General features: G+C 41.0%; 2 protein-coding genes across 2 annotated transcripts in view; one reads left to right on the top strand and one right to left on the bottom strand.

Moving 5' to 3' along the window:
• Window positions 1–16,823, bottom strand: part of LOC109466443 (mutS protein homolog 4-like) — a 29,932-nt gene extending 13,109 nt beyond the window's left edge. The window contains exons 1-15 of the mRNA XM_019764166.1: window positions 16,749–16,823; window positions 14,883–15,069; window positions 14,532–14,689; window positions 14,196–14,281; window positions 13,453–13,515; window positions 12,165–12,288; window positions 11,611–11,677; window positions 11,156–11,277; window positions 9,379–9,522; window positions 8,031–8,111; window positions 5,289–5,479; window positions 4,465–4,584; window positions 2,995–3,007; window positions 2,516–2,569; window positions 1,735–1,832 (exon numbers count right to left, since the gene is read on the bottom strand). Coding sequence (XP_019619725.1) covers window positions 1,735–1,832; window positions 2,516–2,569; window positions 2,995–3,007; window positions 4,465–4,584; window positions 5,289–5,479; window positions 8,031–8,111; window positions 9,379–9,522; window positions 11,156–11,277; window positions 11,611–11,677; window positions 12,165–12,288; window positions 13,453–13,515; window positions 14,196–14,281; window positions 14,532–14,689; window positions 14,883–15,069; window positions 16,749–16,782 — 1,542 coding nt within the window. The 5' untranslated portion in view covers window positions 16,783–16,823. The remainder of the gene's footprint in view (window positions 1–1,734; window positions 1,833–2,515; window positions 2,570–2,994; window positions 3,008–4,464; window positions 4,585–5,288; window positions 5,480–8,030; window positions 8,112–9,378; window positions 9,523–11,155; window positions 11,278–11,610; window positions 11,678–12,164; window positions 12,289–13,452; window positions 13,516–14,195; window positions 14,282–14,531; window positions 14,690–14,882; window positions 15,070–16,748) is intronic.
• A 2,530-nt stretch (window positions 16,824–19,353) lies between these two features.
• Window positions 19,354–25,432, top strand: part of LOC109466431 — a 24,837-nt gene continuing 18,758 nt past the window's right edge. The window contains exons 1-2 of the mRNA XM_019764150.1: window positions 19,354–19,810; window positions 20,035–20,235. Coding sequence (XP_019619709.1) covers window positions 19,525–19,810; window positions 20,035–20,235 — 487 coding nt within the window. The 5' untranslated portion in view covers window positions 19,354–19,524. The remainder of the gene's footprint in view (window positions 19,811–20,034; window positions 20,236–25,432) is intronic.

Here is a 25,432-nt window from a genome sequence, read left to right as displayed (position 1 = left end):
CCCGATGTGATAGGTGACCGCAGATGTTGATAGCTCTGATGTTGATTGGAAATAGCGTATGTTTCTCTGCGTTGAAACTGAACTGATGTGTGTAGGGACACTGAACTGTTAGCCCGATCCGGACCGAGCCATGTTTTCAATGTATTTTTGTAGGGACTAATATGATGATCTGTATTTTGTATTAGCATTTCTATACTCACGGAACATGATTAGTATGGCACGAATATACCTTGTATCTTTGTATTCACTTTTATAAGTAACACGAGTTGTTAGGCGACATGGTAGATGAAACCCGATAGCAGCGCCGAGGACGTCGCTTGTGTACAGCAAGGGGGGGTGTAAGGAGCCCGCCCGATCACTATAATTAGCGTCGACAGTCAATCACCAGTAATGATGAGTGACATATCTTTATTGAACCAGCACGACTAACAACCGGCGTACCTCATTCTTGGGCCGGCAGTATAGGGTTACGTTATATCAAAATATCTAATAAGTTCCAGAGATCCGGCCAGTTATGAATGAAATCTGTTGTAACTTGTAGGGGTCAGACCCCACCAGTTATTAGTTCTGATCTGTCACACCCCGAGAGTGTTGAGTAGTTATTAGCAAGTATAACGGAAACCTCCAACTGTCACTTGTTGTAAGGCGCTGAGTAACTGACGAGACGGGGGAGTCCCGCGTCCCGACCAGGACAAACTCTACTCCGCATACAGCCTTTGGCAAGCTTGTTATTTCTCCAAATTCGTTCTGTTATTGATACCAAGAGGGGGAACAACGTTTTACAGGGGTTTCCCCGCTTGTAACTTTGATTCTGTAAAGGACATGAACTCGCCAAAGGTTAATCCAAAGGTTAGGTCGTGATCCCCGGAACACAAGGATTTAATGAACTAGAACTCATGTTTCCCTCCCAAATGTCTGCTCAATTGATAAGGGACTTTTGATTTTGTTAAATGATTTCTGTCAAATTACTAGAGTCTTGGCCAATCGGCTATGACAAATTCTGATGAGAATAGCCAAATTTGGAGGAGGGCGGAACCCCGATTTTGAGGAAATAAAAGAAGGAAAACACTAACAATCAGGGAGAAAGCAACTCCGTCGGACTCCACGAGTACGGGAACCCCGAGTCACCGAAGTCAACATGAGCCACCGAACTTAGACTTTTTCGGCTCCGAGCCAGCGAAGGGGTTTTCCCGAAGTCCGCGGAGAGGGAAGGGGAACTACCGTCCCACCTACTGTTACTCAGCGCCATCTCGCGGGTGTGCTTCGCTGTAACAACGCAGGGTCTTCAGCAGAATAAACCTGTCCCATTGCAACGAACTTGTCGGAGACTCCGTGCCTTCCCTCGACCTCACACACAGCAACTTTAGGGCTCGGGAGACTCTGTCCAACGACCGGAAGTTACGCCAAGCCTTACATCTGCTTACATGTAGAACCCCCTGGTTACCTTAGGACCATGTACCAGCTGTATGTAGAACCCCCTGGTTACCTTTAGGACCATGTACCAGCTGTATGTAGAACCCCCTGGTTACCTTGGGACCATGTACCAGCTGTATGTAGAACCCCCTGGTTACCTTAGGACCATGTACCAGCTGTATGTAGAACCCCCTGGTTAGGACCATGCACCAGCTGTATGTAGAACCCCCTGGTTACCTTAGGACCATGTACCAGCTGTATGTAGAACCCCCTGGTTACCTTAGGGCCATGTACCAGCTGTATGTAGAACCCCCTTGTTACCTTAGGTCCGTGTACCAGCTGTATAAAGAACCCCCTGAAGGAGTTGTAGCCTGTCCGGAGTGCCAAGTTGAACTTCTCCCCAAGCTGCCGAATCATCTCTGTTTGAAAATATTAGATCAAAAGTTACTTAAGCATCAGCGTACATATTATAAAGTCTTAACTCTGACTCTGAGGACAATTCTAACACTTAGAAGTTTCTCTGTAATGGAAAAAAGAGAATAGTTACTGATAGTAACTGTAATTTCAATAAAATCTAATTAAGGCCACACCGACTTAATTTCATAGATGACATCCTTTGAAGAACCCCAAACTAGTGCGTGCGGGCGAATAAAAAAAAATTGAATTGCTACTAAACCACAGGAATACAAAGCTGGTATTGTAAATTTGTAGTAGTACATAGCGACGTACACAACAAGCCGGCACATGCTGGCTTTTTGCGGAATTCTGGAAATCGGCACTGAGTACTGAGTTCTTGAGTCGTCACGACAGGGGCTTCGGTAGAATGGGTACCCGGCTCCGTATTGCCGCTAACTACCATGGACTACCCAGACCTAGGCCAGAGCCTCGGAGGACGTGATCTTTTTTTTTTTGAGAACAGGCGAAAATCAATGCGCACGCGGATGTCATCCATAAAATTAAGTCGGTGTGGCCTAAAACGAAGAAAATTTATATGTAATGTAGAAGAGCTCTTCTGACCACTATTTACCAAAAAAAAAACAGTAATTAAAAAAGAAAAGTTTTCTCTTGATTCAGAATTTTGTACAAGTATGTACAACTGTACCTGCAATGTCATCCACAATCTCAGTGTAGGTTCTTCTGGCAACATCTAATAAACCTGCAACAGAAAACGTTTTTCAGGTTGCCTTAAACGTGTTGCAGTTTATGAGACATAAAAAGATATATATCAGCTCTTTTCTTTACCTGAAATAACCTTACACTGGGCTTAAAATACTTTTTTTCTGAATATCTGCACTGGTGCAGGCAACAATGGAAATTCAATCATGTAACTCTGGAAACAAAGCTTACTCTTTCCATCTTTCAAAGAATATTATCAAGTAGTGTTAGAGACAAAAATCACAAAGGGAATTGAAGAAGGTAAATTTTCATAGAGACTGAAACAAAACAGAAATCTTTAACAATTCTCTGGCAATGATGAAGAGGAAACAGTCAAGGTACAAAATGTAGATCTAACACTCAAAGACCAAACAAAAGCATAACGTTTTTGTCTAACTTAAAAGGAAAAGCTTAGTGATGACTCACCATTGATGTTAGGCTGTTTTTGGTGGGAGAAAAAGAAGATGTCAGATTGAGATAAAAATTTGATGGCAAGAAGTGCAGATTAACATGCATGTCATGCAATCTATCATACTGTACTATACAATCTCTAGCTGTTGCTGGCTTATTGGACCTTACCCCTTAATTCTAACTCAAGAGAACCATTCCCAGAACTACCAATAGCAGCTCAGGGTTCCTTGTCAGTATGAAAATCAGTTCAACAGCAGCTGAGGATTCTCTGTCAGTATGTTAAGTCATCACAGCCTCCAATACTATCATATAACAGTTTTCAGTCTGACAATAATTGTCCCACGTTAGCACATCTATTAGAAATCAAAAGGGTTAAACTAAAGATATTCTCAAATTTTCTGAATTTTGCAAAGTGTGATGTAGGCAGGCTAATGCATTCTACAACTGTGCTTTGCAGCATGATCGTGTTTTTTAGTTGTACCCTAGGTCATTCTTTTTTCCTTCATTGTTGTTACTAACCTTTTCTTCATGTCAATGAAGGTTAGACCAGACATCTAGGAGAAGAAATACACCAGGAAATCGTTACTCAAGCAACTGAATAGATTTTGAACAGTGTCAAAATCTATCCAGCTGCTTGTTTCTGAATAACAATTTCTTTGCGTACCTTAGGTTTTTGTTGATGTCACTTTTGTGTTAGGAGAGGGCCTTAGTACATTTTGTTTGTCATTAATTTTGCCCAATCTTGAGACATTGTATGTACATTGTATGTGAGTGCATGTGTACATGCCCGTATTCAGGATTTGGGGTGGGGGTCTTTCTACTGTCCGAGGGACCAGTTAGTGCCATAAATGTAGGAACAAGGCAAGCGCTGCAGGCGCAAGGATTCTAGAGGGGTCCATCAGGGGAAAATTTTGAAAACTGAACCTTCTGAAATGGCATTTCCTGTGTTTTTGACAGGCTTTCAAAGGAAAAATCAGAGATAACTTTTTATTCAATGACAAAGTGAGCAGTTTTTCCAAGATTCAAACCCTACTAATGATACTAATCAGTCCCCCTGAAAAACCTTGGACCTTTACATTAAAAGTGGACCTTTGAGCTTTTCCTCCTGAACCCCCCATGACTACGGGCACGGAGTAAAATAATCTAAACATATTGCATTGTATACTTGAAGGAGATGTGTATTCAAGTATCCAAGTGAAAATTAATTATGTTTTGTTTCTAAAGAAAAGTACTACAAGAATGATTTTACTATTTTTCTGACACTTAGATGTTAAGAATATGCTGAATACTAGTACTACTATAAATTTAACATCTTGACATATACGTAAACCTACAGTACAAAAAACATTTGGGTGCATTCAGGTGCACCCACAGGAAACAATTGGGTGCACAGCTCCAATTTTGGGTGCACTAAGTTGCACATGCACCCAAGATTTCAAGCCCTTAGCTGTGACATGTTTTCCTCAGTTCCATGAGCAGACGTACCCTGACAGCGAAGCACTTCTGTGTCCTCATGTTGAGGCTGCCTCGCTGGTACCGTGTGTCATCGTGGATCACAGTCTGGATCTTCTCCATGATCAGACCAAACCTGGGATCCGCCAGCGTCTGGGAGGAACCAGAAGATTAAAAAAATTGTTTTCTTCACATATAGTTATCGAGTACTAGGCAAGAAGCACAGTTAATTATGTGACACCTTCTAAATCTACTTACTAAAAAAACATAAAATGAGAGTAAAACACATGACAAAATACACATTACATAATTACAAAATGGGTAAAAGAAAAATGAGTATAACAAGATATGTTGGCAGTCTATCACACACACATACCACACTCATACAACACACATACAAACAAGAATTTGGAGATCTCATACCTCCATGAGTTTTTCTAAATATTTTTACACAGTACACTACAGTACAGAACGAAATAACACAGGTTTTTGTTTTCAAACACACAGTAGCACCTTGATATGGTCATGTAGGCTTTTCCCTTGGGAGAACCTTCTTAATCAAAACCGGGCAGGTGCTGCCTCCACCCCGCACATCTGTTTTCCCTGTCACCCCGCACATGTTTTCCTGGAAGTTCTGCTGCAGTACCAAGGTCAGCCACCAGGAGGCCCATATTGACCTTGAAGTTATGCTGACTACAAATGTGCGGAAACACATACACACACACACACAGACGCACCAAAAACAATACCTCCATTTTTCATGGAGGTAAAAATACAAAAAAACGATACCTCCATTCTTCATGGAGGTAATGATGAGTTTTTATACATTGTGAGAAGACCAGTGCTGTTTTACTGACGTTGTAGTAAGCCTTGAAGAGCTGGTTGTGGCAGTCCTTGAGCGCGGCCTGTAGAGGTTCCACCAGCTCCAGAGTGTGCTTGAGGTAGATGACGTTGGTGATCTTACTCTCCGCTGTCTTCACTGACTCCTGTTTGGGGATCTGTACACACACCGACAGGAGGTGGTCCACATCCAGGAAACGGCTCACAACTACATGTAAGGGGTTGAAAAGGACATTTTATGTATATTGCAAGAGGCCATCGGCTTTGAAGTTTTTTGTGGCCAGTATGTTAATCTGGTCAATGCAAATTCTATGCTTTGATCCCTTCTACATCAAGGACATGTCATATAGGTGCTAAATGTTGTATTGTTCCCCTTGCCAGACGAATGTCTGACTTGCAATCTGTGGCTTTGTCTGTGATTTGAGAATAAAAGCTGGGTGTTCGGTGGGTTGGGAGGACAGTCTGGGTTAGAGAGAGCTCGAGAGAGGGAAGCAGAGAGAGACTGTCCCCACCCCACGACTCCCGTGCGTATGCAACGGCCATGCCTGTGTCCTACGTGTGTTCTTGCTAGCCCTGTAGTTAGTCTCCCTTGAAGCATCCTCAAAGAACCTGGTGAATTCCACCTCGGTTACATACATTGCCATGGCGACGGTGGTTGCTGTTAGGGTTATTGTTTGCATGGCACTGCCATGATTCCATGATTTTGAGGAAGACTTGGTCCCTGTTATTGTTAAGTCTAGACAGATACAGTGCACACCTCCCCTGAGTGTATAGTGAACGAACACCGGGGTCACAGAAAGTAGGGCCATCTGGGGCAGAGAGGTCTTCCCAAGGGTTTCCAGGAATGTGGGCATAGATGTGGGTCAGAGACATGCCTGTGGACATTCCATTCCTGTGGACAAAATGCCTGTACTATTCCTAGAATTCTTGCAAACTGCACACAATACTGTACCATTAGGCTCCTCCCTGAGACGTCGCCAAAAATAGCTGGCCTTATTAGGAACTTAATATATTGACGATCTGTGTTAGTTTGACTATCCAAAAGTAATTTTCAAAAACAGGCCGCAAAATTTTTTTTTTCAGGCAGGGTTCTAGCTAGTGCAAAGTAGCATAGGGGCCCCCTATGCTATAATTTTGACCCCCTACGCTAAATTTTCCCCCCTACGCTATAATTTTGACCCCCTACGCTAAATTTCCCCCCTATGCTTATTTTTAATACAGCATAGGGGCATTGTAACTGTATTTCTTTGTTCAAGAATGCCAGAGCAAATGTGAAAAATCAAGGATACATTGTATATACCTTAGAAATAACGTTTTTTCCCTTTGGGTATCCCTCAAATGGCCTCTTTTTAAGCTCAAATTTTTAGCTCCGCTTCGCTCCCTCATGATGCGGCCAGTGCCACTACGCTAAAATTAAATCCTAGCTAGAACCCTGTCAGGTATGAGCAAAATTGCACATTTGCAAAAATTTCAGGTGCAATTAATTTGAAATTCAAAATATTTTAAAGTGCAAATCTTGAAAATCATTTTGCACATTGCACATGGGCATTTTGATCCCTGTTACAGAAATGTTACAGAATGTGGTCCAGGTAATGGCTGCCATCTAGGGGATAGACACTAAAATCAGATGTTGTTAAGGACTGGTAAACTTTCATCATAATAAGGCTTGTTAAAATTCCATGCTGATGTTTCAGTCAAACTACTTATCATTGTTCCATCATATAGGTTCTACATGGTTTGACAGGTCACAAAAGTTGGCACAAAACATTCAACTTCATGCGAAGGTCTTTCCTCACCATCACCACATTTTCAGCACCAAGGACAGGCAAGTATATTGTAGTCTTTGCTTTACTTTCCATCTGAGCAAGGGCATTACACAGGTAATGTCTGTGTAATGTCCTTGATCTGAGCTAGGTAATATGCTCAATGACATTTTACTTCTGGGGAAGGAGATATCCTTCTGTGAGAAGGTTCTGTTTTTGGTAATGTTTGAAGCTATTAACTCAAGATGGGTTTGACGGAACCAGATGATGAGCTTTTCCTTGTTTTCTTTTTATTTTCAGGTATTGAAATAAGATAATTTGACACCTGTGCTGTATATGATGTGGTATTGTCTATCAAAAGCTGTTGTCCACTGAAGGTGTGTGGGACTGATGGGCTATACCACACTATATACTTTCAGGAGGGGGGTTAAGCCTGTGTTATAATTGCGATATTACCAAACTTTTAAGTTACATTACTGGTATATATAACATTGCTGCTAATATGACATCTGAAATTGCCAGCAAATGTTGCGGACATTATGCAGGCCTCGAAATTAACTTTTCTTCCTATTGTCCCAGCACTGTCCCAAAAATAAATTTCAGTTGTCCCGAAGTAAGGATGAACTGTCCCAAGCTGTTTTTTGGGAAGTCGTATGACTTTAACTTGAAGTCAACTTTATTTTGCTTACATGTATGTTCACTCCCAGGCACACTATAGTTGCAGAGTAGACAGGAAATTCAGGGGGACTTTTCCAGATGCAAAAGCTGGGACGTGTGCCTGATAAACAAAAGAAGGGCTGACATTCTGATGTTATTTTTCTGATGTCCCAAAAATGTCCCAAAGTGTCTTTTTAGTTGTCCCAACCTAAATTTTAGAGGTCAGTGGCCAGCATTGGACCGCCTTTAATTTTGAGCCCTGATCATGGATTATATAGAGGTTTGGAATCTCAGATTTGCTGTTTGTGTGAAAAGACATATGACTACATGATATCCTACCTGACTGCAGGTTGTAGAACAGTTCTTCGTTGTCAGTCAGTTCTGCCACACAGTCCAACCTCATACTGATGGTCTCTACATCTGCAACATCATCATCATGGGAACTGTTGTAGTCAGAGATAAATTGCTTTGTTCCAACAGATGTAATACATTCAATTTTTGTCCGACTACAGTTTTTCTCAAAATCATAAAATGATTGAATATTATGTCTAAATTCAAAAGCTGTATGTCTAACCTTTGATGAAGAAATATCTTCAGAAGGATGCAATAAAATACTGTAACTGTAATGATTCAGGTTTTTAGAGGATAAGACTTTAATTTTTCTTTAAAGGTGAATAGACCATCATTTATCATTTTAATATGTTTTTTGTGTTATAAACTATACAAATATGATTTTCTAGGCACCTTTCTTTCTAAAATGTTTGCTTAACTGGTAAGGCCACACCAATTTAATTTGTTGCTTCTCTGATTCGCACACTTCATTTTTTTCGATTTGCCAAAAAAAATCATATCAGCGTCTGAATCAACTCCACAACTCATATTTTGGCCCCAACAGTTAAAGGAAGCCCCTTCTCTTTATAGTTGTTACAGTTTTTCCATCTATCAGTGCAGTGGTTTGATTAAAAATTTTGAATTCATTGTCTGAATTACTTACTAGCCTGGTATGTTGACTTCATGGCTCCTATCATAGCATTTGGAGCTATCATGATAGAATGATAGCTCCAAATGAATGAGGTCTTTTTTTTTATTTCACCCTGTCACTTCTACAAATTAAATTGGTGTGGCCTAAAGATCCGTATAATAGTTTGATCTTCAAGAATCTTACAGATGACTCTTTACAACACAGCTATTTGTGCAACTTTACTCCATGTTACTAATGGACATAATATTCTAACTTTCTTTCTGCTTCTTTGCCCAATTTGGTTCCAAAGTAGGAAGAAGGTTAAAAGAACTAGACTAAGGCCACACCAATTCAATTTCTTGGTTAACGGATTCGACGCTTCATTTTTTTCTCATTTGCAAATAAAAATAAAAATCCAGAATCAACTGCAAAATGCTCATATTTTGCCCTGAGCAGTTGAAAACAGTCCTTTTCATCCTAGTTGTTACAGTTATTCCATCTTTCAATGCAATGGTATCATTAAAAGTTCAAAATTCATTGTTTGAATTTTGAACCAGCCTGGAGTGTTGACTTCATGGCTCCTATCATACCATTTTGGGCCATAACAGGATGCCTAGGCCTGTTTTTTTTTTTCGCCCTCCCGCTCCATTATTTTTTTAGAAAAATCCGTTAACCAAGAAATTAAATTGGTGTGGCCTAAGTACATATAATAGCCACAGATTGTACCACAAGGTGGCTGCAGGATGTTTGCCCTGGTTAGCCTGGCACCCGCAGCCGTCTTGGTGTAGTTCATGGCACCAAACAGAGTGTGCTGGCTCTTGGGATCACGGGTGTTCTGCAGCAGCTCAAGGTTCCTGGCAGTGGAGGCATCTGGGCACACGGGCAAAAGTGTTCTAGTTAGGCCACACTGACATAGACCCCTTTCAGACTAGACTTATATTTTGCGGTTTCAATCAGTTTTTCAAAAACTGGTTTTTATTTAACCTAGTGAACCCAAATCAACTGGTTTTTTAGGGGTTTAAATCCGATTTTCAAAAACCACCTCGCCTGAAAATGACATACAAGAAGACCAAGGACAACAATCGGAAGAACGGGAGGAATGGTTTATATTTCAAACTGCAGTCATGGCCAATTAATTGGATATTCACCGGACAGGATTTTTACACAACCGGTTATGAAGAGTCTGGTATGGACGCAAAGGGTTTTAGCCAGGTTTTCCTCAGTCTACTAATTATTTAGTGGTTTCAACTGGTTTTTAAAAAATGGTCTAAACGGGCTCATAGTTTTATGGATGACATCCTTTGAAGACCCCAAAGCTAATGAGAGACGGCCAATAAAAAAAAAATTAAGACAAAAAATGCTGCTAACCCTCAGGAATATAAAGCAATGCCACAATGCAACCCCAAAAGCAACCATAGACTGCAAGGTGAAATATTATTTATAGGATATAAAAAATGTCTCCTTGCAAGCTGAGAGGAAGTGACGTCGCATACACTGGTAGAGATCAAATTGGTCTCCTGTTTTTCTTCTATTCTCCAATCTGTCTGTTTTCAGTATCTCTGAGTGTATAAATTTGTTTTCTGTCCATGGTCAAAAAGGTCTCTCTTCAGGCTGGAAGCAAGTGAGAGCGGGAAATATACTGTAACAGTTACAATGATCATGAAAGTTCATCTGTGTTGGTAGTTACAAAGGCGCCCGCAAGCCCTTTTCCGTAGAGCGTAATCGGCCGTTTTAATTCTACGTAGAGCGTAGACGGACCGCTCCAATATTTTTGCGTAGAGCATATCCGGCGTTTTAATTCTACGTAATGCGTTGTAGCCACTTGGAATTTATCGTAAAGCGGAATCGAGAGGTTTCCGAATTCAGCGTAGAGCGTTGTCGGGACCCCCCCTTGCAGGCCCTCTTACATGTTTAGAGTTAAAACTTTAGATCCAACACAAATGTTCTCTCACCTAGAGCTTTCGAACAGTCACTCTGGTCTTCCTCCGGGAAACAGAAAGGTCTCTGAAGACCAAAAACATACACTGAGCCAAGCTCAGCCAGTTTTGAAGTGTCACAACACATCCACATAGAGTTACCCGGACAATTTGTTTCACTTGACACTGATTTTGGACACTGAACAAGACTACATTGTATTTCCTGAGAGGAGTAAAGGAGGCTATATACATCAGGGCTTATCATCCTTCACTGAACTGTGACGTGGGCCGACATCGTCTTCCAGATACCTTTGACCCAGTGTTGATGTCACACTTCAAAGAAGTCGTGTGACATGTCTCACTGGGTCAGTCTACTGAGAAAGACCAGAGTGACTGGTCAAAAGCTCCAGGTGAGAGAACTTTTTGTGTTGGATCTAAAAGTTTTTTAAACTCTAAACATGTAACAGTTACAGTTAACAGAACCATCAAGACATTCAACAAGCCAGGTTGTTCTTGAAATGGCTTATTGAGGACCCAAAACTATAGGTGGAAAAGTGTTATCTTGGTTGACAGAGGGTTAATCTTACCGATCATGGTACACTGCTCACTGCCCCTGAAGAGAATCTTGAGTGAGTTGGGTGCATAGACCACATTCTGGATAAACTCCACATACTTCAGTAAGGCTGCAGTGCAGGCTAGGGAATAGTACCTGTAGGTGTGGTTTTTTTGGGGGAGAGAAAAAAGAGTGAATATGAAGGTCAAGTTCAATAATGTGCAATCTAGTAACTTTCTAAGGCATTTCAGTGGAACTTCTGGGTCAAATATGTTAAGTTTTAGAGATGCTACGGTCTTAATTTTTTAGTCAACAGGTTATTTTATAATACAACTTTAGGTCTTGGGGCATAGAAACTAAGTCATTAAACACTAATAACAAATGACAAAGGTATGAGATCTTTAACCTCTAGTTTTGGACTAGTCCACTACACACAAGTTAGAATGAAATAATACCTGCTGTTATGTGATTTTGGCAATGCCTACTTACTTGGAGGCCACCTCCATCTCAATAGAGTTGAATTCTGGCACACAGAGCTGACGAACATACTGCAGACCTGTGACACACATCAAGCATGGTACACGTACTGTTCAGCATTATACAGTTGTATAGCTTACATCCAGTCTGATGAAATGATCACTAACACTGAACTTGACCTGTTTCTTGCTACACGGTACAGTTCACTGATAAATGTTACTGGTAAAGTTTGAAGGAAAGAAAAAAAGCAGTGTTATTAAAAAAGGCAAGAAGGCATACACATGTAACACATTTCTTAAATGTACTGCGCCTGTGTGAAACCTGTAGTGTACTACATTTGTACATGTGTATGTGTAGCACTTTGGCAGAATATCTAGTCCTATTCTTGTATTCAAGGATGACACCCTGTCTATAGTTACTGTACTGTTTTGAACTGTTGTGTTGGAAAAGATGATTCATATGCAACGGGCAACACTCCCATGCAACATCTCCAAACATCTTGGGTTTTTAATTTGCACAGTACGTTCTGCCAAAGTGCTGGGAGGTAGAAAGTTCTGAACTGTGACCTTTTGTCTCGTTGAAGTATTTCCTCTGTACAGTGGAGATGTTAGTGTTGTTAAAGTTGTCACTGATGAGTTTGAACAGTTTGGTCATGTTGCCATTCTCACAGGCCGTGTTGGGCATGATGATCTACAACAAGTACCAGAAAGTCAAAGTCAAAGTTTATTGCATGATGCTACATATATGGTCAACAGGCACTATGTCTGACAGAGTGTTATAAAGAACTACTGGCAAAAAAATATTTCAACTCTACACGTACGTTTTACATTACGCTAAACTATACTGATGAAGGGTACAGTGAGCAGATGTACCTAATATATAACCTGTTCTATGACTGCTAAACAGAGAGTAGACTAAATTACAGAAGTAAAACAGTGATTTAACAGTGAGAAAGGCCACACTGACTTAATTGTATGGATGGCATCCTCAGAAGACCCCCAAACTAGTGTGTGCGGGCGAATAAAAAAATTCCAGCCAAGAAAATGCTGCTTAACCATGGGATACAAAGCTGGTACTGGTATTGTCAATTTGTAGTTACTTTTACAACAAGCCAGCACATGCTGGCCTTTTGCGATATTTATGAGTTGGCGCTGTACTGAGTTCTTGAGTTCCATGGAGCTTCGGCAGCCTGGGTGTAGTCCTCCGTAGTTACTGCCGGCTCCGCATTGTCACTAGGTACTATTAATTGTTGTGGATGGCACCCGAGCACCCAGGCCAGGTTTTTTTTTCGAGAACAGGCAAAAATCAATGAGTGTGTGGATGTCATCCATGAAATTAAATCAGTGTGGCCTAAATGATTCTTTTTTTTCCATCATCTCAATTTTGTTTCATGTAGCATCTTGTTGCACAACTGAAAGGTGGGTTCGGCGGGATGTTTCCTCTGGAAGATTTTGACCTTCTGAAAGCCTATTTGCTGCATTTTGAGGGGCAAATCTTGCTGGTAGACTTAGGTTGGTTTAATGACATCTCTTTTTATTTCTTTATACAACAATTTTCATCAATGATAATGGATTGGGCAACATTTTGGTTTTCAATCGTCATGAGTGGCAAAATTTTGTCAAATGAGGGAAAGATGGACCATGCTAGAACACCGGATTCTACAATGTACAAAAATGTACTTTTCGATCAAAAGCAAAGTTTCATCTCTTGCTTGCAAGAGAATCCTTTTTGTTATACAGTATTAGTATCTTTGCAGGTTTCATTATGATAACATTTACACTGTAGTACTGTAAGTGTTATGTTATAGACTCTTACAAGTTGGATGCCTTTAAGTTACTTCGCAGCACGTCTCACCTCTATGGGCTGTAGGATGTTGATCTTGGTCATGGTCTTGACGTAGGTCTGACTGTCTGAGAACTGGTGAAGAAATACACTTAGTCTTGATCTTATTAATCGACACACCAGCAACAGCCTAGTATGTATTATAGACTCACTTATCATAGACTTGAAATCCTGTTTTGTAAATACCTGCACTGCTGCAGGTAACATTGAAAATTAAAACTGTCAGTAATTATATAATATACGGGTAGACATCAGAAACACAGCAGCCCCAACTTCACCTGCACAAAGGTGCATATGCACTCAGTATGATACAGATAAATCCAGAAAGGAACAACGTGTTTTCATCATTTTTGGTATGCCAGTAGCTTAGAGAGATCTGTACATAATCAAATGCAAATTATGCAAATGAAGACTTCATTTGCATAATTAAGTAGGAAATTCTCTAATGACAGTGTTTTACATATAATAATTATACTTAATAGTAGACGTTCATTCATTCATACATACATTGTACAATGTATGTAATCTAGTGTTGGTGGAATGTCAACAGATACCAATTATGCAAATAATGACCTAATTTGCATAATTCATGTGAAAATTCTATGATTCCTAATAGTAACTGATGGGGTTTTTAGAAGTTGTGACGTGTAAGTTACTTAAAGTTACTTAACATCACTATGCGTAAAAACTATACTATAATCATTATTATGTTAATTCATAATATTAAACCCCACATTTTTGCTCACAGAGCCCACCTGAGAGATGACAAGTTCTGGTCTCTTCAGGTCGATGGTTGCCATGCCGATCTCTCCCCTGGCCAGGCCACGCCCTTCTACAAGTGCTGACAGACAGGAGAAGGACAGGAAAAATATCTCAGGTCTTCTCTTTTATCAAATCAAAGAAAAAAAAAAGATAAACAAAAAAAGGTCTGACATTCCGATGTTGAGTATTTTTTTATTGTCCCAAAAATGTCCCTAAGTGTCTTTTTAGTTGTCCAAGCTTAAATTTTAGTGGTCAGTGGCCATTGGACCACCTTTAATTTCGAGCCCTGACTACTGTTACGCCACACGCCCCCACACGGGTTAACTCACCGATGATGTTAGCAGTAAGGGGAACTCCTGGGGTGGCACTGGACGCTCCTGTGACACTGTGGGGGGTCCTTCTTGATCCCGGGGTACGGTGGGAACTGGAGGTGGACCCGAAGCTTCGAGCAGTGCCTGGTTGAGCGGCAGGAGCTCTCTTACTGGTGCTAGAATGTAGAGATGTACAGTCAAACTTGCCTAAGATAAATCACGTCTACCTTACAACAGATTGAAGAATTTTCTACTACTAAATGACTGATGAACCTCTTCAACGAATCACCATTGAGTATTATATTGCCCGATATTAGCCCTGTTGAAGCATTGCCAGGATCCCCCCATGCTGACCCTCAGAGCCCATACCGTGGTGTAGCACCAAACGTAGAAGATGCTGTCACCGAGGTCCCCCTGTAGCGCCCAGAGGAAGGCCCCTCCGTACTGCTCCGAGAGCTGCCCATGGATGTACTGGTCTGCTGCCCGACAGTTGTAGTTGAAGCAGGCACCGCACCACTGGACAGCCCTGTACTTGGGGTCTCCAGCAGCCCAAAATCTGGCAAAAATACAGAGCAAAAATCTAGTCACTGTGTCAACTTGTATGTTCAACTTAAAAGGCATCCAATGCAATTTTAGCAAAACAAAAATATGATGCAGAAAATATGATCAAGAAATCTGTCTGATATTGATGTTTACTGCAATTTCTTAGCACATTTTATCATGATTTCAAGTGTTTAGAATTGCTCAGAAACAAACTAATAGGAGTGAAATTGGAAAATTGTGGCTACTGTTTAGAAATAAGTTGTTTCTGTAAGGTCTTGTAGTGAATACACTGACTAACTAGAAAGGCCGACATTTGCTTGGGAGCAAATACAGCATATTTCAGTCCATCTCCCTCCCACGCAAAAGTGGACTATTTCAAACTTACCCCAGTGCAAAACTGGCAAAGGTTCTCAAATAAATGAATTATATAGTAGCTATATGAGAACAAAGATGCAACAACAAGTACTTTGAATCTCGAAAGCTTTACTAATCTTATTACAGGTATGCAAAAACTAACAATGATGAGATTTGATACATTTTGAAGGTCTTAGGCACATAAAATTGAATTTGTGGGTCATTACGCACCACTTAGGTGCAATGTGACCTCAGGTAACCCGCAATGGAACACGTGTTCCGTGGATGGAACCGGCCATTCTTTAGATAGAACATGGAACGGGTACAGCACTTTTGGCCCTTTTTTTGCTGAAAATAGCCATTTAAGTCCCCCAAATGAGTAGTTTGGAAGTGGTGTATGCCAAATATGTGACATTGTGACTACTATTCTGTAGACACATGTTCAAGGTACCTTTATACCGAATTTCAGATCATTTGGTTGTAATACCAGGGCTCAGGATCCAAAAATCCATTTTTTTTCGAAAAATGCCCCAAAAAACCTTCATAAAAATTTTTCAAAGGCATGTATAAAAAAAATGAAAAAAACGTCTGGGGGTATTTGCCCACCCTACCTCCATGCCAAATTTCAGGTCATTTGGCTGAATGATGGCTGAGTTGAATCCCTTTGACTGTTTGGCAGGAGGAGGAGAAGGAGAAGGAGGAGGAGAAACATGAGGGAACACAATATATTTCATCCATACCATGGTATGGACTGAAATATAACAATATACAAATTTTGATTGTATTGAAACATTTGCCTATTTGGCTCAGACGCAACCGAACAGTAGCCGACCTGGCCGAACACCTGGAGCTAACCACAGCCGACCTTGCTTCTGACCCACTGTAAGCCATATTCAGGCCACTCCAATTTAATTTGTTGGTTCTCAGATTTAAAAAAAAAAAGCGACAGGGCGGAAAAAAATAAAAACAGGTCTAGGCATCCTATTATAGCCCCAAATGCTACGATAGGAGCCATGAAGTCAACACAAAAGGCTGGGTTAATATTTTTAACACAATACTCGTAGATAAACAATATATGAATATTGAACTTTAAATCACTACCAATACCACTGTATTGATAGATGGAGAAACTGTAACAACTAGGAAGAAAGGACTTTCCCCAACTGTTGAGGGCAAAATATGAGCACTTTTGAATTGATTCAGAACCAGAATCTTTTTCTTTTTGCAAATCCGAAAAAATGAAGAGGCACATCCGAGAACCAACAAGTTAAACTGGTGCGGCCTCAGCTTAATGTGTGACAGAGGCTTTACTTTTAAAAGTTTTATGGGAACACCTACTGTATCTGGGCTGCCTTGGTTGTCCAGCTGACATGTCTGGTGTTCTGGGTTGTCCCCTGAGTTACCACTGATTCCTTGTCCTTTCTGGAAAAATTTTTAAAAAAGGCAATTCTTCAATGGCATGAAACCATAAACTAGTGAGCTAGTTTCCCCTCCACTCCATATGCTAAACCTTCAACCTGCTATTTTGGCACCTGATTTTGTATTGGATGTGGAGTTATGCAGCTTCTAATCTACCGAAAAAAGGTATTATATTCGACACAGTTGCTTTTGTACCATATAAGGCCATATAACCATACTATGGTATGGTTATGTACTATCGTATCCCAGCCACAGTAGGAATTGGCTCCGAAAGGACCATTAAAATCAACATAATCACAATCATGATTTTTTGTCTCTTCACCGAAGGGGGAGGGGGGCACAACTGTGGGTTCAACAAACCTCAGTTTCTCCAGTCCACATTTTGTTAAACAACTACGTACGGCTGCAAGAAGGGTCGGAGTCCACATCATGTTGCAGATTGATAGTATTATGTTGAACTGTAGTTAGTATGTTGTAAGTTACGAGGGAAAGAGGGCCAATGGCCCAAATGAATGAATAAGCGTTAACATTTACTGTCAGGATCAGCGTCAGGACAACTCGATCGTTTATAATATCTCCGTTAAATCTTGACCTATTTTCCCTGTTCCAGGTACAGATGTTGAGAAGCAGAAAGTCACAACAAATTGGCACCTGTGAATATCAAAGTTGAGCTGCCACCGCTGATTCCGTCCGAAGGGATGTCCCAGAACAAGAAGTTATGACATTTCCTCTCAGTCTCAGTCTGTGTTGTTTGCTCTGACGTGGCCAAATAGCGTCGCCTATCGGGATGCAGGTGTAATGCAAGGCGGTGAACGGAATGGGTTGCTGTTTAATTATGGGTTCACCACACCACGAAGTGGTGGTGAACCCATATTGCTTTTTCTGATGTTTCTTCTCCTTCTCCTGCCATCTTTTAAATGGATTCAGCTTCTTCATTTTAGGGCCTAAGGTCCTGAAATTTGGTATGGAGGTACAGTGGGCAAATACACCTAGGCGTTTTTTAAATTATTGTGATACAGGCTTTTAGAATGGTATTATTTGAGTTTTTTGGCTGTGTTATAGCAAATGTATTACTGTGTTAGTGTGCCTTGTTTACCACGTTTGGGCATGAGTCATCACAATGGAATGCAGGGCATCAACCAATAGGCATGCAGCTTTCCTCTATTCTTCTTGCTGATTGGCTGTTGGGATTTAACTTGATCAACACCTGCACAGAGCATTTCCACCTGCACAGAGCATTTCTTGCTGATTGGCTGTTGGGATTTAACTTGATTAACACCTGCACAGAGCATTTCCATACTGACAGTATGTCTGTATTCAAGTGTTTTGGTAGGTATTTCAAGCTTTCCTGCTCCAGCATTGGAATGCGGGGCATGGACGTTTTTTTTTTATTTTGAAAATCAACAGTTTGCATTATGCAATTAAAAATCCTAACCAATAAAGTTGGGAATAGCTATCCAACTGTTGTTTTAGTTGTATTTTACTTTATATTATAGTTATATCAATGTAAATCATTGTTTTCCCTTGTGTTTCTCATTCTTTCCCTGCCATGTCGTAAAATGTGGTGAACCCATCGCTGTATTTGCTCCAAAGCAAATATTGGCCTTTCTAGTTTTAGTTGCATTTTACTTCATATTATAGTTATATCAATGTAAATCACTGTTTTCCCTTGTGTTTCTCATTCTTTCCCTGCCATGTCGTAAAATGTGGTGAACCCATCGCTGTATTTGCAAATATTGGCCTTTCTAGTTTTTATGGCTTCACCACTATGCGGTGAAGTCATGTTGTTTTTATGACTTCATCACCTAGTGGTCATATTGTTTCTGCTCACGTTTCTCCTCCTCCTTCTTCTCCTGTCATTTCAATGATGCATCCAGGCGTAATATAAAGCAGTGTTCATATGTTAAAACCGTTGTTAACGCTCTATTACCCGTCCATTCTGACGAATAGGAAACACGCAGTATTTGCGAGTCTTTTTTTCAGGATCAAGATACACTCCGCAAAAACTACCCGCCCTCACGTGTCGAGTGCTAACGTTACATCACTTGAAACATGATTGAACGGTGGTGCAGGTTTCTGTGCTGCATAAGCTTTTTAACTTTCCTTCATTTGACTAGGGACGGTTTACTTGTAAAACGTCCTTGATTTGACATAATACGTCACGATGCGTTCTGGCCCGTTCTGGCGGCTCGACATAAATATTCAAAAGGCGCCCCAAAATCCAAAGAAAGGGAGCAGGACGCTTGACGAGGAAATGGTAGCCTCTATTAGGCTTCGGGAGGCGGCTGGAAAGAGTAGAAATCGGCCAAATAGAGAGATAACATGCCGGGGGAGTTTAGCTGCTGGGAGCGGCAAGCTGTTCTCTCCCAGCAGATAAACTCCCCTGGCACGTTATCTCTCTATTTGGCCGATTTCTACTCTTTCCAGCCGCCTCCCGAAGCCTGGTAGAGGCTAAGGAAATGGCGAGAGCACTTGTCAACGTCACGCACGTGACTGAGTCAACACGTTAGTTACGGCAAGGCAAACAGATAATGCACGATGTGGTGCTCACTAATTGAGCTATTTCAGTATGTCGTACATGGCACAGATATGCCGTAGTTTCCATACAGACTTTTAAAGCCCTTGCCTTTAATGCTTGTATAACATTGGACAGCCTCACATCTGTGAATATTTCAAAAGTGCGTTCACATCAGAGATGCTAAAGGCCCAAGTCCTTCTCCTGGGGGCTCTTGTCGCCCTGTTAACGAACCACGAGGCTCTGTCATGGCGACGTCGTCGAAGTTGCGTTTGGCACTGGAACAGTTGGAGCGCCTGTAGCGCCCCATGTGGACCCTCCGGCACGCAGACGCGCACAGCTAGCGGCTGTGGAGCCCCGGGCCCGCAAACTCGCACCTGTAACCGGTTCTGTCACAACGGTGGGACGCTTCTGACTTCCTCGTGTCGGTGTCCACTAGGGTTCCGGGGTACCTGCTGCGAGACTCGTGAGTATATATTGACTTTAATGACTGTGTGAACGATAATAACATGGTTGGTAGAATTTGCCCCGGGGCTCGATAAAGCTGGATCCTGAATGGACTGGGGTCAAGTATTCCATGACTTAATAGGTGATATTCTTAGCATCAAAGTTCATCTGTGTTGAAATTTATGAAATAAAGACTCAACGTTGAACACCATTAAGCATGCTTAAATATCGTTTTTCATGCAGTGTGCAGTTGGCACTGGAACAGTTGGAGCGCCTGTAGCGCCCCGTGTGGACCCTCCGGCACGCAGACGCGCACAGCTAGCGGCTGTGGAGCCCCGGGCCCACAAACTCAACCCTGTAACCGGTTCTGTCACAACGGGGGGACGCTTCTGACTTCCTCGTGTCGGTGTCCACTAGACTTCCGGGGTACCTGCTGCGACACTCGTAAGTTTAAAGGGGCATTATATGCAACATCTGAAAAATTTAGATATTTTATTTTGAGAAATATGTCGTGTGATGGTAATTTACTTCCACTTTTCAGCATATTTGTGCTATTACCTTACATTTCTGACACTTATGATTGGCACTACATGTAAAACAGCCCAGACTAGGCGCACTCGGTTTAATTATGGTGCCACCACAAACTACCAGAATTTAAAAACATGGTCAACAGCTTTGTTTCCAGATTTTCAACACAGTCATAATTTACGATGTCATATTTGACGTTTCCAGAATGGTACTTTGTAAAAAGCCATTGAGCAGAAAATGGACTTTTTGTATTGATGCTAAGTTACAACCTTAATGTCAAGAATGCTAATATTAAGACAGACAGACATGGCTTAAAATTAAAACTGAATGAAGGCAGCGACCTGTCCACAACATGGTGGTATTTCATGCTGTCCTTGGTACCATTTATTCCCTCCGTGCACACAGTAACTTTTTCAGCGTGTCTGCATGTTTGTGTTTGGTTGTCACTTGTGTTTCCCTAATTACTTTATCGTGCTAGGCACGTCAGACAAATACAAAGTAATTGACAGGAAGTTAGGTCGATAGTCCCAAGAAGGTCCTAGAAAAGGCTATCTCATTTTCTTCATTCAGTTTTCTGATATATACATGCCTGTGAGCCAGTGGACAAATAATGTATGTACAGAATCACTTCGCAAAAAAAACTCGATATTCACAGTAGGCGTGAGAGTTTTTTTTTCTGTTTTCCCCAACGAAAGGTTGGGGAAAACAGCAACATCAACACGAGCACAGGTGTTTTTTCTCGAGTTGGTGCGGGACATAAGATTCAGAGAGTCTGGTCGAAAACACCGTCAATACCGACAGTTATCCAAAACCCACGTGAAAGGCACGGACAGGAAGGAGGAACAACATATCTGGTTAACACTCATGCAGAAAGTTCGGCAAACACTTGGCCGTTCGGCCGGGACTTATATGAGAAGAACGCTTCTTAGCTTCAACCATGCATGCGCTTGTAAGGTACGAGTAACGCCGACTGAAAATGAACAATGACAGTTTCCACCGTGACGCACAAGGAAGTAGCTTGGTTTAATTAGTTTACTCGAACCTGAATAACACCAGTTAAAGCTACCACTGGCTGTCGCCCGGTCGTACTGTTACTCGACATCCACACGTTTTAAAAAGTCGTTAATCTGAGCACCAAACCTATGGAAACCGCCCGGGAAGTCACCGTGCGCTGTAAGCTCCACCGGTTGTACACTGTCTCCGTTCTGGTTTGCCTGGTATCAACCGGTGAGTGCGGTCTTCAGATTTCTTAGTGGAAAGGCGCTCAGTGTGTGTGTGCGCATCCCCAAGTATCGTATAAAATTTTTGCCTATTGAAATTACATGAAACGTTTTTAACACCTCGTGATCGGACAAACAAAATACAGCAATTTTATGCCTTGTGGCATGTTTGATAATTCTCTACGCTCTCGACTTATATATATAACGGATGGAGACGTCCCCGTTTAGCTTTTATATATATATATACAGTAGATACTACATACTCATTACAACGTATCTGTACACTTTTAAGTGTAAAAACAAATACAGCAATCGTTTTCTTGTATTTTCTACGGCTTTGTACTTAGAAAACACGCGGCATGTTTACTGTTTCTCTGCGCGCTCTTTGAGCAAACTGGGGGAGAACTCTCCATTATAACTTGTAAGTTACAGAAAGTTACAGGAAATGTTCCTTTTTTTAAGCAAATTGGGGGAGAACTCTCCATTATAACTTCTAAATTCCAGAAAGTTACAGGAAATGTTCCGGTTTCTTTAAGCAAACTCGGGGAGAACTCTTCATTATAACTTGTATGTTCCAGAAAGTTACAGGAAATGTTCCTTTTTTTAAAAGCAAACTGAGGGAGAACTCTCCATTATAACTTGTAAGTTCCAGAAATTAAAGTTACAGGAAATGTTCCTTTTTTTAAAAGCAAACTGGGGGAGACTCTTCATTATAACTTGTAAGTTCCAGAAATTAAAGTTACAGGAAATGTTCCGGGTTTTTAAACAAACTGGGGGAGAACTCTCCATTATAACTTGTAAGTTTCAGAAAGTTACAGGAAATGTTCCGTTTTTTTAAGCAAACTGGGGGGAGAACTCTCCATTATAACTTGTAAGGTGCAGAAAGTTACAGGAAATGTTCCGTTTTTTTAAAGCAAACTGGGGGGAGAACTCTCCATTATAACTTGTAAGTTACAGAAAGTTACAGGAAATGTTCCGGTTTTTTTTTTAGCAAACTGGGGAAGAACTCACCATTATAACTTGTGAGTTCCAGAAAGTTACAGGAAATGTTCCGTTTACCCTTCGGCATAAAAAGGATGGCACCTGAGCTAGGCAAATAGTGTTTCTCTACTTTTCATAGCTGAGGTGAAGGCTTCGACTTATTTTGGGCGTGTTTTAGGCGTTTTTATTCGGCTCTCTTTTTGTACTGGTATCTTTATTACACCGTAACTCCCTTGCACATGAATACTGTCTGGCTAGATTTCCTTGAGGGGCATGTTGACCCTGGAGCCGAGGAACTGACCAGTGTAGGACCGGGAAACAGTCTGGTATCCAGGCTATGCCGTGTCGGACCGTGCCTTCACGCGAAGCTTCGACGGCAAACATTTACAATTTGTCAGACGTAAAGGTTAACATCATTTGGCGAAGTTACGAGCTCGTGCAACGCTCTTTCGATTTTATTACCTCCATGAAAAATGGAGGTATTGTTTTTGGCCTGTCTGTCTGTGTGTCTGTCTGTGTGTTTCCGGACATTTGCGACCAGCATAGCTTTTGAACCTTTGGATGGATTGTAATGATATTTGGTATGTGGTGAGGGTTTTGTCCCCCTAGCAGCTTGTTCTGGAACTGCAGGCGGGTTTCTAGTGAAACACCTTTCATAGCAGATAAATTCACAAAGGAACAATGTATTTTTATGATTTTTGGTATGTGGGTAGCTTATACAGAGATCTACACTATTGGATAAAAATTAAATAGATGATGGGAATTTCATACTTGGAACATGTGTAAGTTAATCAAAAGTTAACATCATGATGCATCTATTATGTTAATGCAGAGGTCATTTGCATAATTGAGAAAGAAATTTACATTTACATATCAAGCCCATATTTCATGGAGGTATGAGATCTCGGAACTCTTGTTTCATTTGATCTATTAGACCGTATAGATTGGATGACTAGAAGTTGGACGTTTGCGTATTCCGGACAGTGTGTTTCCCGATGAAGTACCTGGCTTTATTAAGCTGAATGCGACTCTGTATTTTTTTTAACCGTGTAAGGTCTTCACAAAACGGTAAGTTAAAAAACCAAAAAAGAAAAAGAAAAAAAGAAGACAGGTCGCGTTATAGTAACACTCTGATATCGATGGAGGACAATCCTGTACGTTTGGTTGATCTTCGACAATCTTATCTGATTAAAATGTTCGTGCAGGAATTTTCTAACCCCGTTCATTAGGCAATCACAGTGCTGAAAAATACAACTTACAGACCTCATTGCAACTCATGCACACGTGTACTGTGTGTACGTCTTTGTGCGAAGAACGTAGTAACTTAACTTGTATGCCCTGTTAACCAGCCTTCCCACACTTATTTCCGACGGAGTATTCTGAAGGAGCCTACGGTGAAAACGGGTTTAACTTTTTGTTTTGTTTCATTTTTACACAAAACTAGAGGTCGGAGATCTCATGCCTTCGTCAGAGGGACATTGTTCTAGATTAAGGAACGTTTTTTAATGAGAAATCAAGTTGGTCTAGAGTACAAAAGAATCTCTGTACTCCTTTTTCCCCTTTTTTAATTCTACGACAGTGTCGCAAAATATAATGAGAAGATGGGATAAAAGGAAAGAATCAGAACAGGGGGAGATTTGTTGCTGTTTTCGTTTGTTGTTACACTATGTTCTTTTATTCAATTTGCGTCCTAACCTTTGTATTTCCACAGTTAGTATGTTCCAAATCTATGCATGTTAATCAGTTTTTTTTTTTTGGCCTTCATGTATTTTATCGCGCTTTTGCAATAAATTCAAGGTCTCCAGTGGACGTCATCCGTAAAAAGTCTGGCCTTACAATTTAGGGAATGACCTGCCTGACGCATGTCCAACTTTTCCTCACCCCCCCCCCCACAGTATTTATAGGACAGCTCCTGTGTAAATATATTCGAGTTATTTTGCTCACAAGCCAAAACACAAAAAAGTCCTTTGGCCTCAACAACGGTAATCTGCCCGCCAAAAATCATGGACGTCGAATCATGCCTTCAAGAGTTATTCCGCTAAATTTCATAGTCTTTCTGACGAAGACAATAATCATAATTATCAAAAATGAACACACTATAAACATTATAAACAGAAAGTGAAACCATCCAAGTGCAAGTAAAGTGAAACTAAAGAATAAAATAACAGTCATGAGTAAAATGATAACCGATTTATTATGAACATTGTACACAAGCACAATGTTGTTACTGATTGAGAGTCAAACAGGTGATAAACAGGCCGTCGGAAGTAATTACCCTAACAATGTTTGACTACAAGTTAAAAGTTTTCCGTAATTACATATCTTGAAACATTTCCAAAATGCCATTTTCAGCTTTTACCTTTCTTTTGCAATTGACGTCAAGCTGGGGTATTAAGTTAACGTAATTTGCACCGATCTCACAGCTTAAAGCAAGGTTCGCGAACAATACAAAGATTATTACTCCGTGAAGGAGGTCAGGACCTCCGGACGGAGTGTTGTAATCGGCTGATTTTTCATGTTCGCAGTCAAAACACTGGGTTCTCTTTGTGTAATCGGCACGCAATTTTATACGCCGTCTGCGGGCATGCCCGTGTTGATGCACGAATGTGTATTTTTGCCGTTGCTGCTTTCGCGGTCAATGTAATATCGCAGACGCACCCCTACAATTACGAGGCGAATTGGAATGGTCCAGAAAAACGCGTTGTTTGGAATAGCAGTGGGGTTCAAAAAAGTTCATGCAGATACGGGGTGGTTTTTATAAGTGGTTCCAGATGTTTTTGCCCATGGTTAAGAGATGCCAAGTTTTTTGGAAGATGTTCGCAGCCAAAACGCATTCTTCCGTACGTCGCATTTCTGTGTAATTTCGCATGTGGTGTTGCATTATGTCCGGGATGATGCACGTCTTTTTATTT

This window comes from Branchiostoma belcheri, unplaced genomic scaffold (genome assembly GCF_001625305.1).
Source record: "Branchiostoma belcheri isolate BF01 breed outbred unplaced genomic scaffold, Haploidv18h27 scaffold167, whole genome shotgun sequence".
Lineage (NCBI taxonomy): Eukaryota > Metazoa > Chordata > Leptocardii > Amphioxiformes > Branchiostomatidae > Branchiostoma > Branchiostoma belcheri.
Note: the sequence above shows the minus strand (reverse complement) of the source record. Positions and strands in the feature narration are given on the sequence as shown.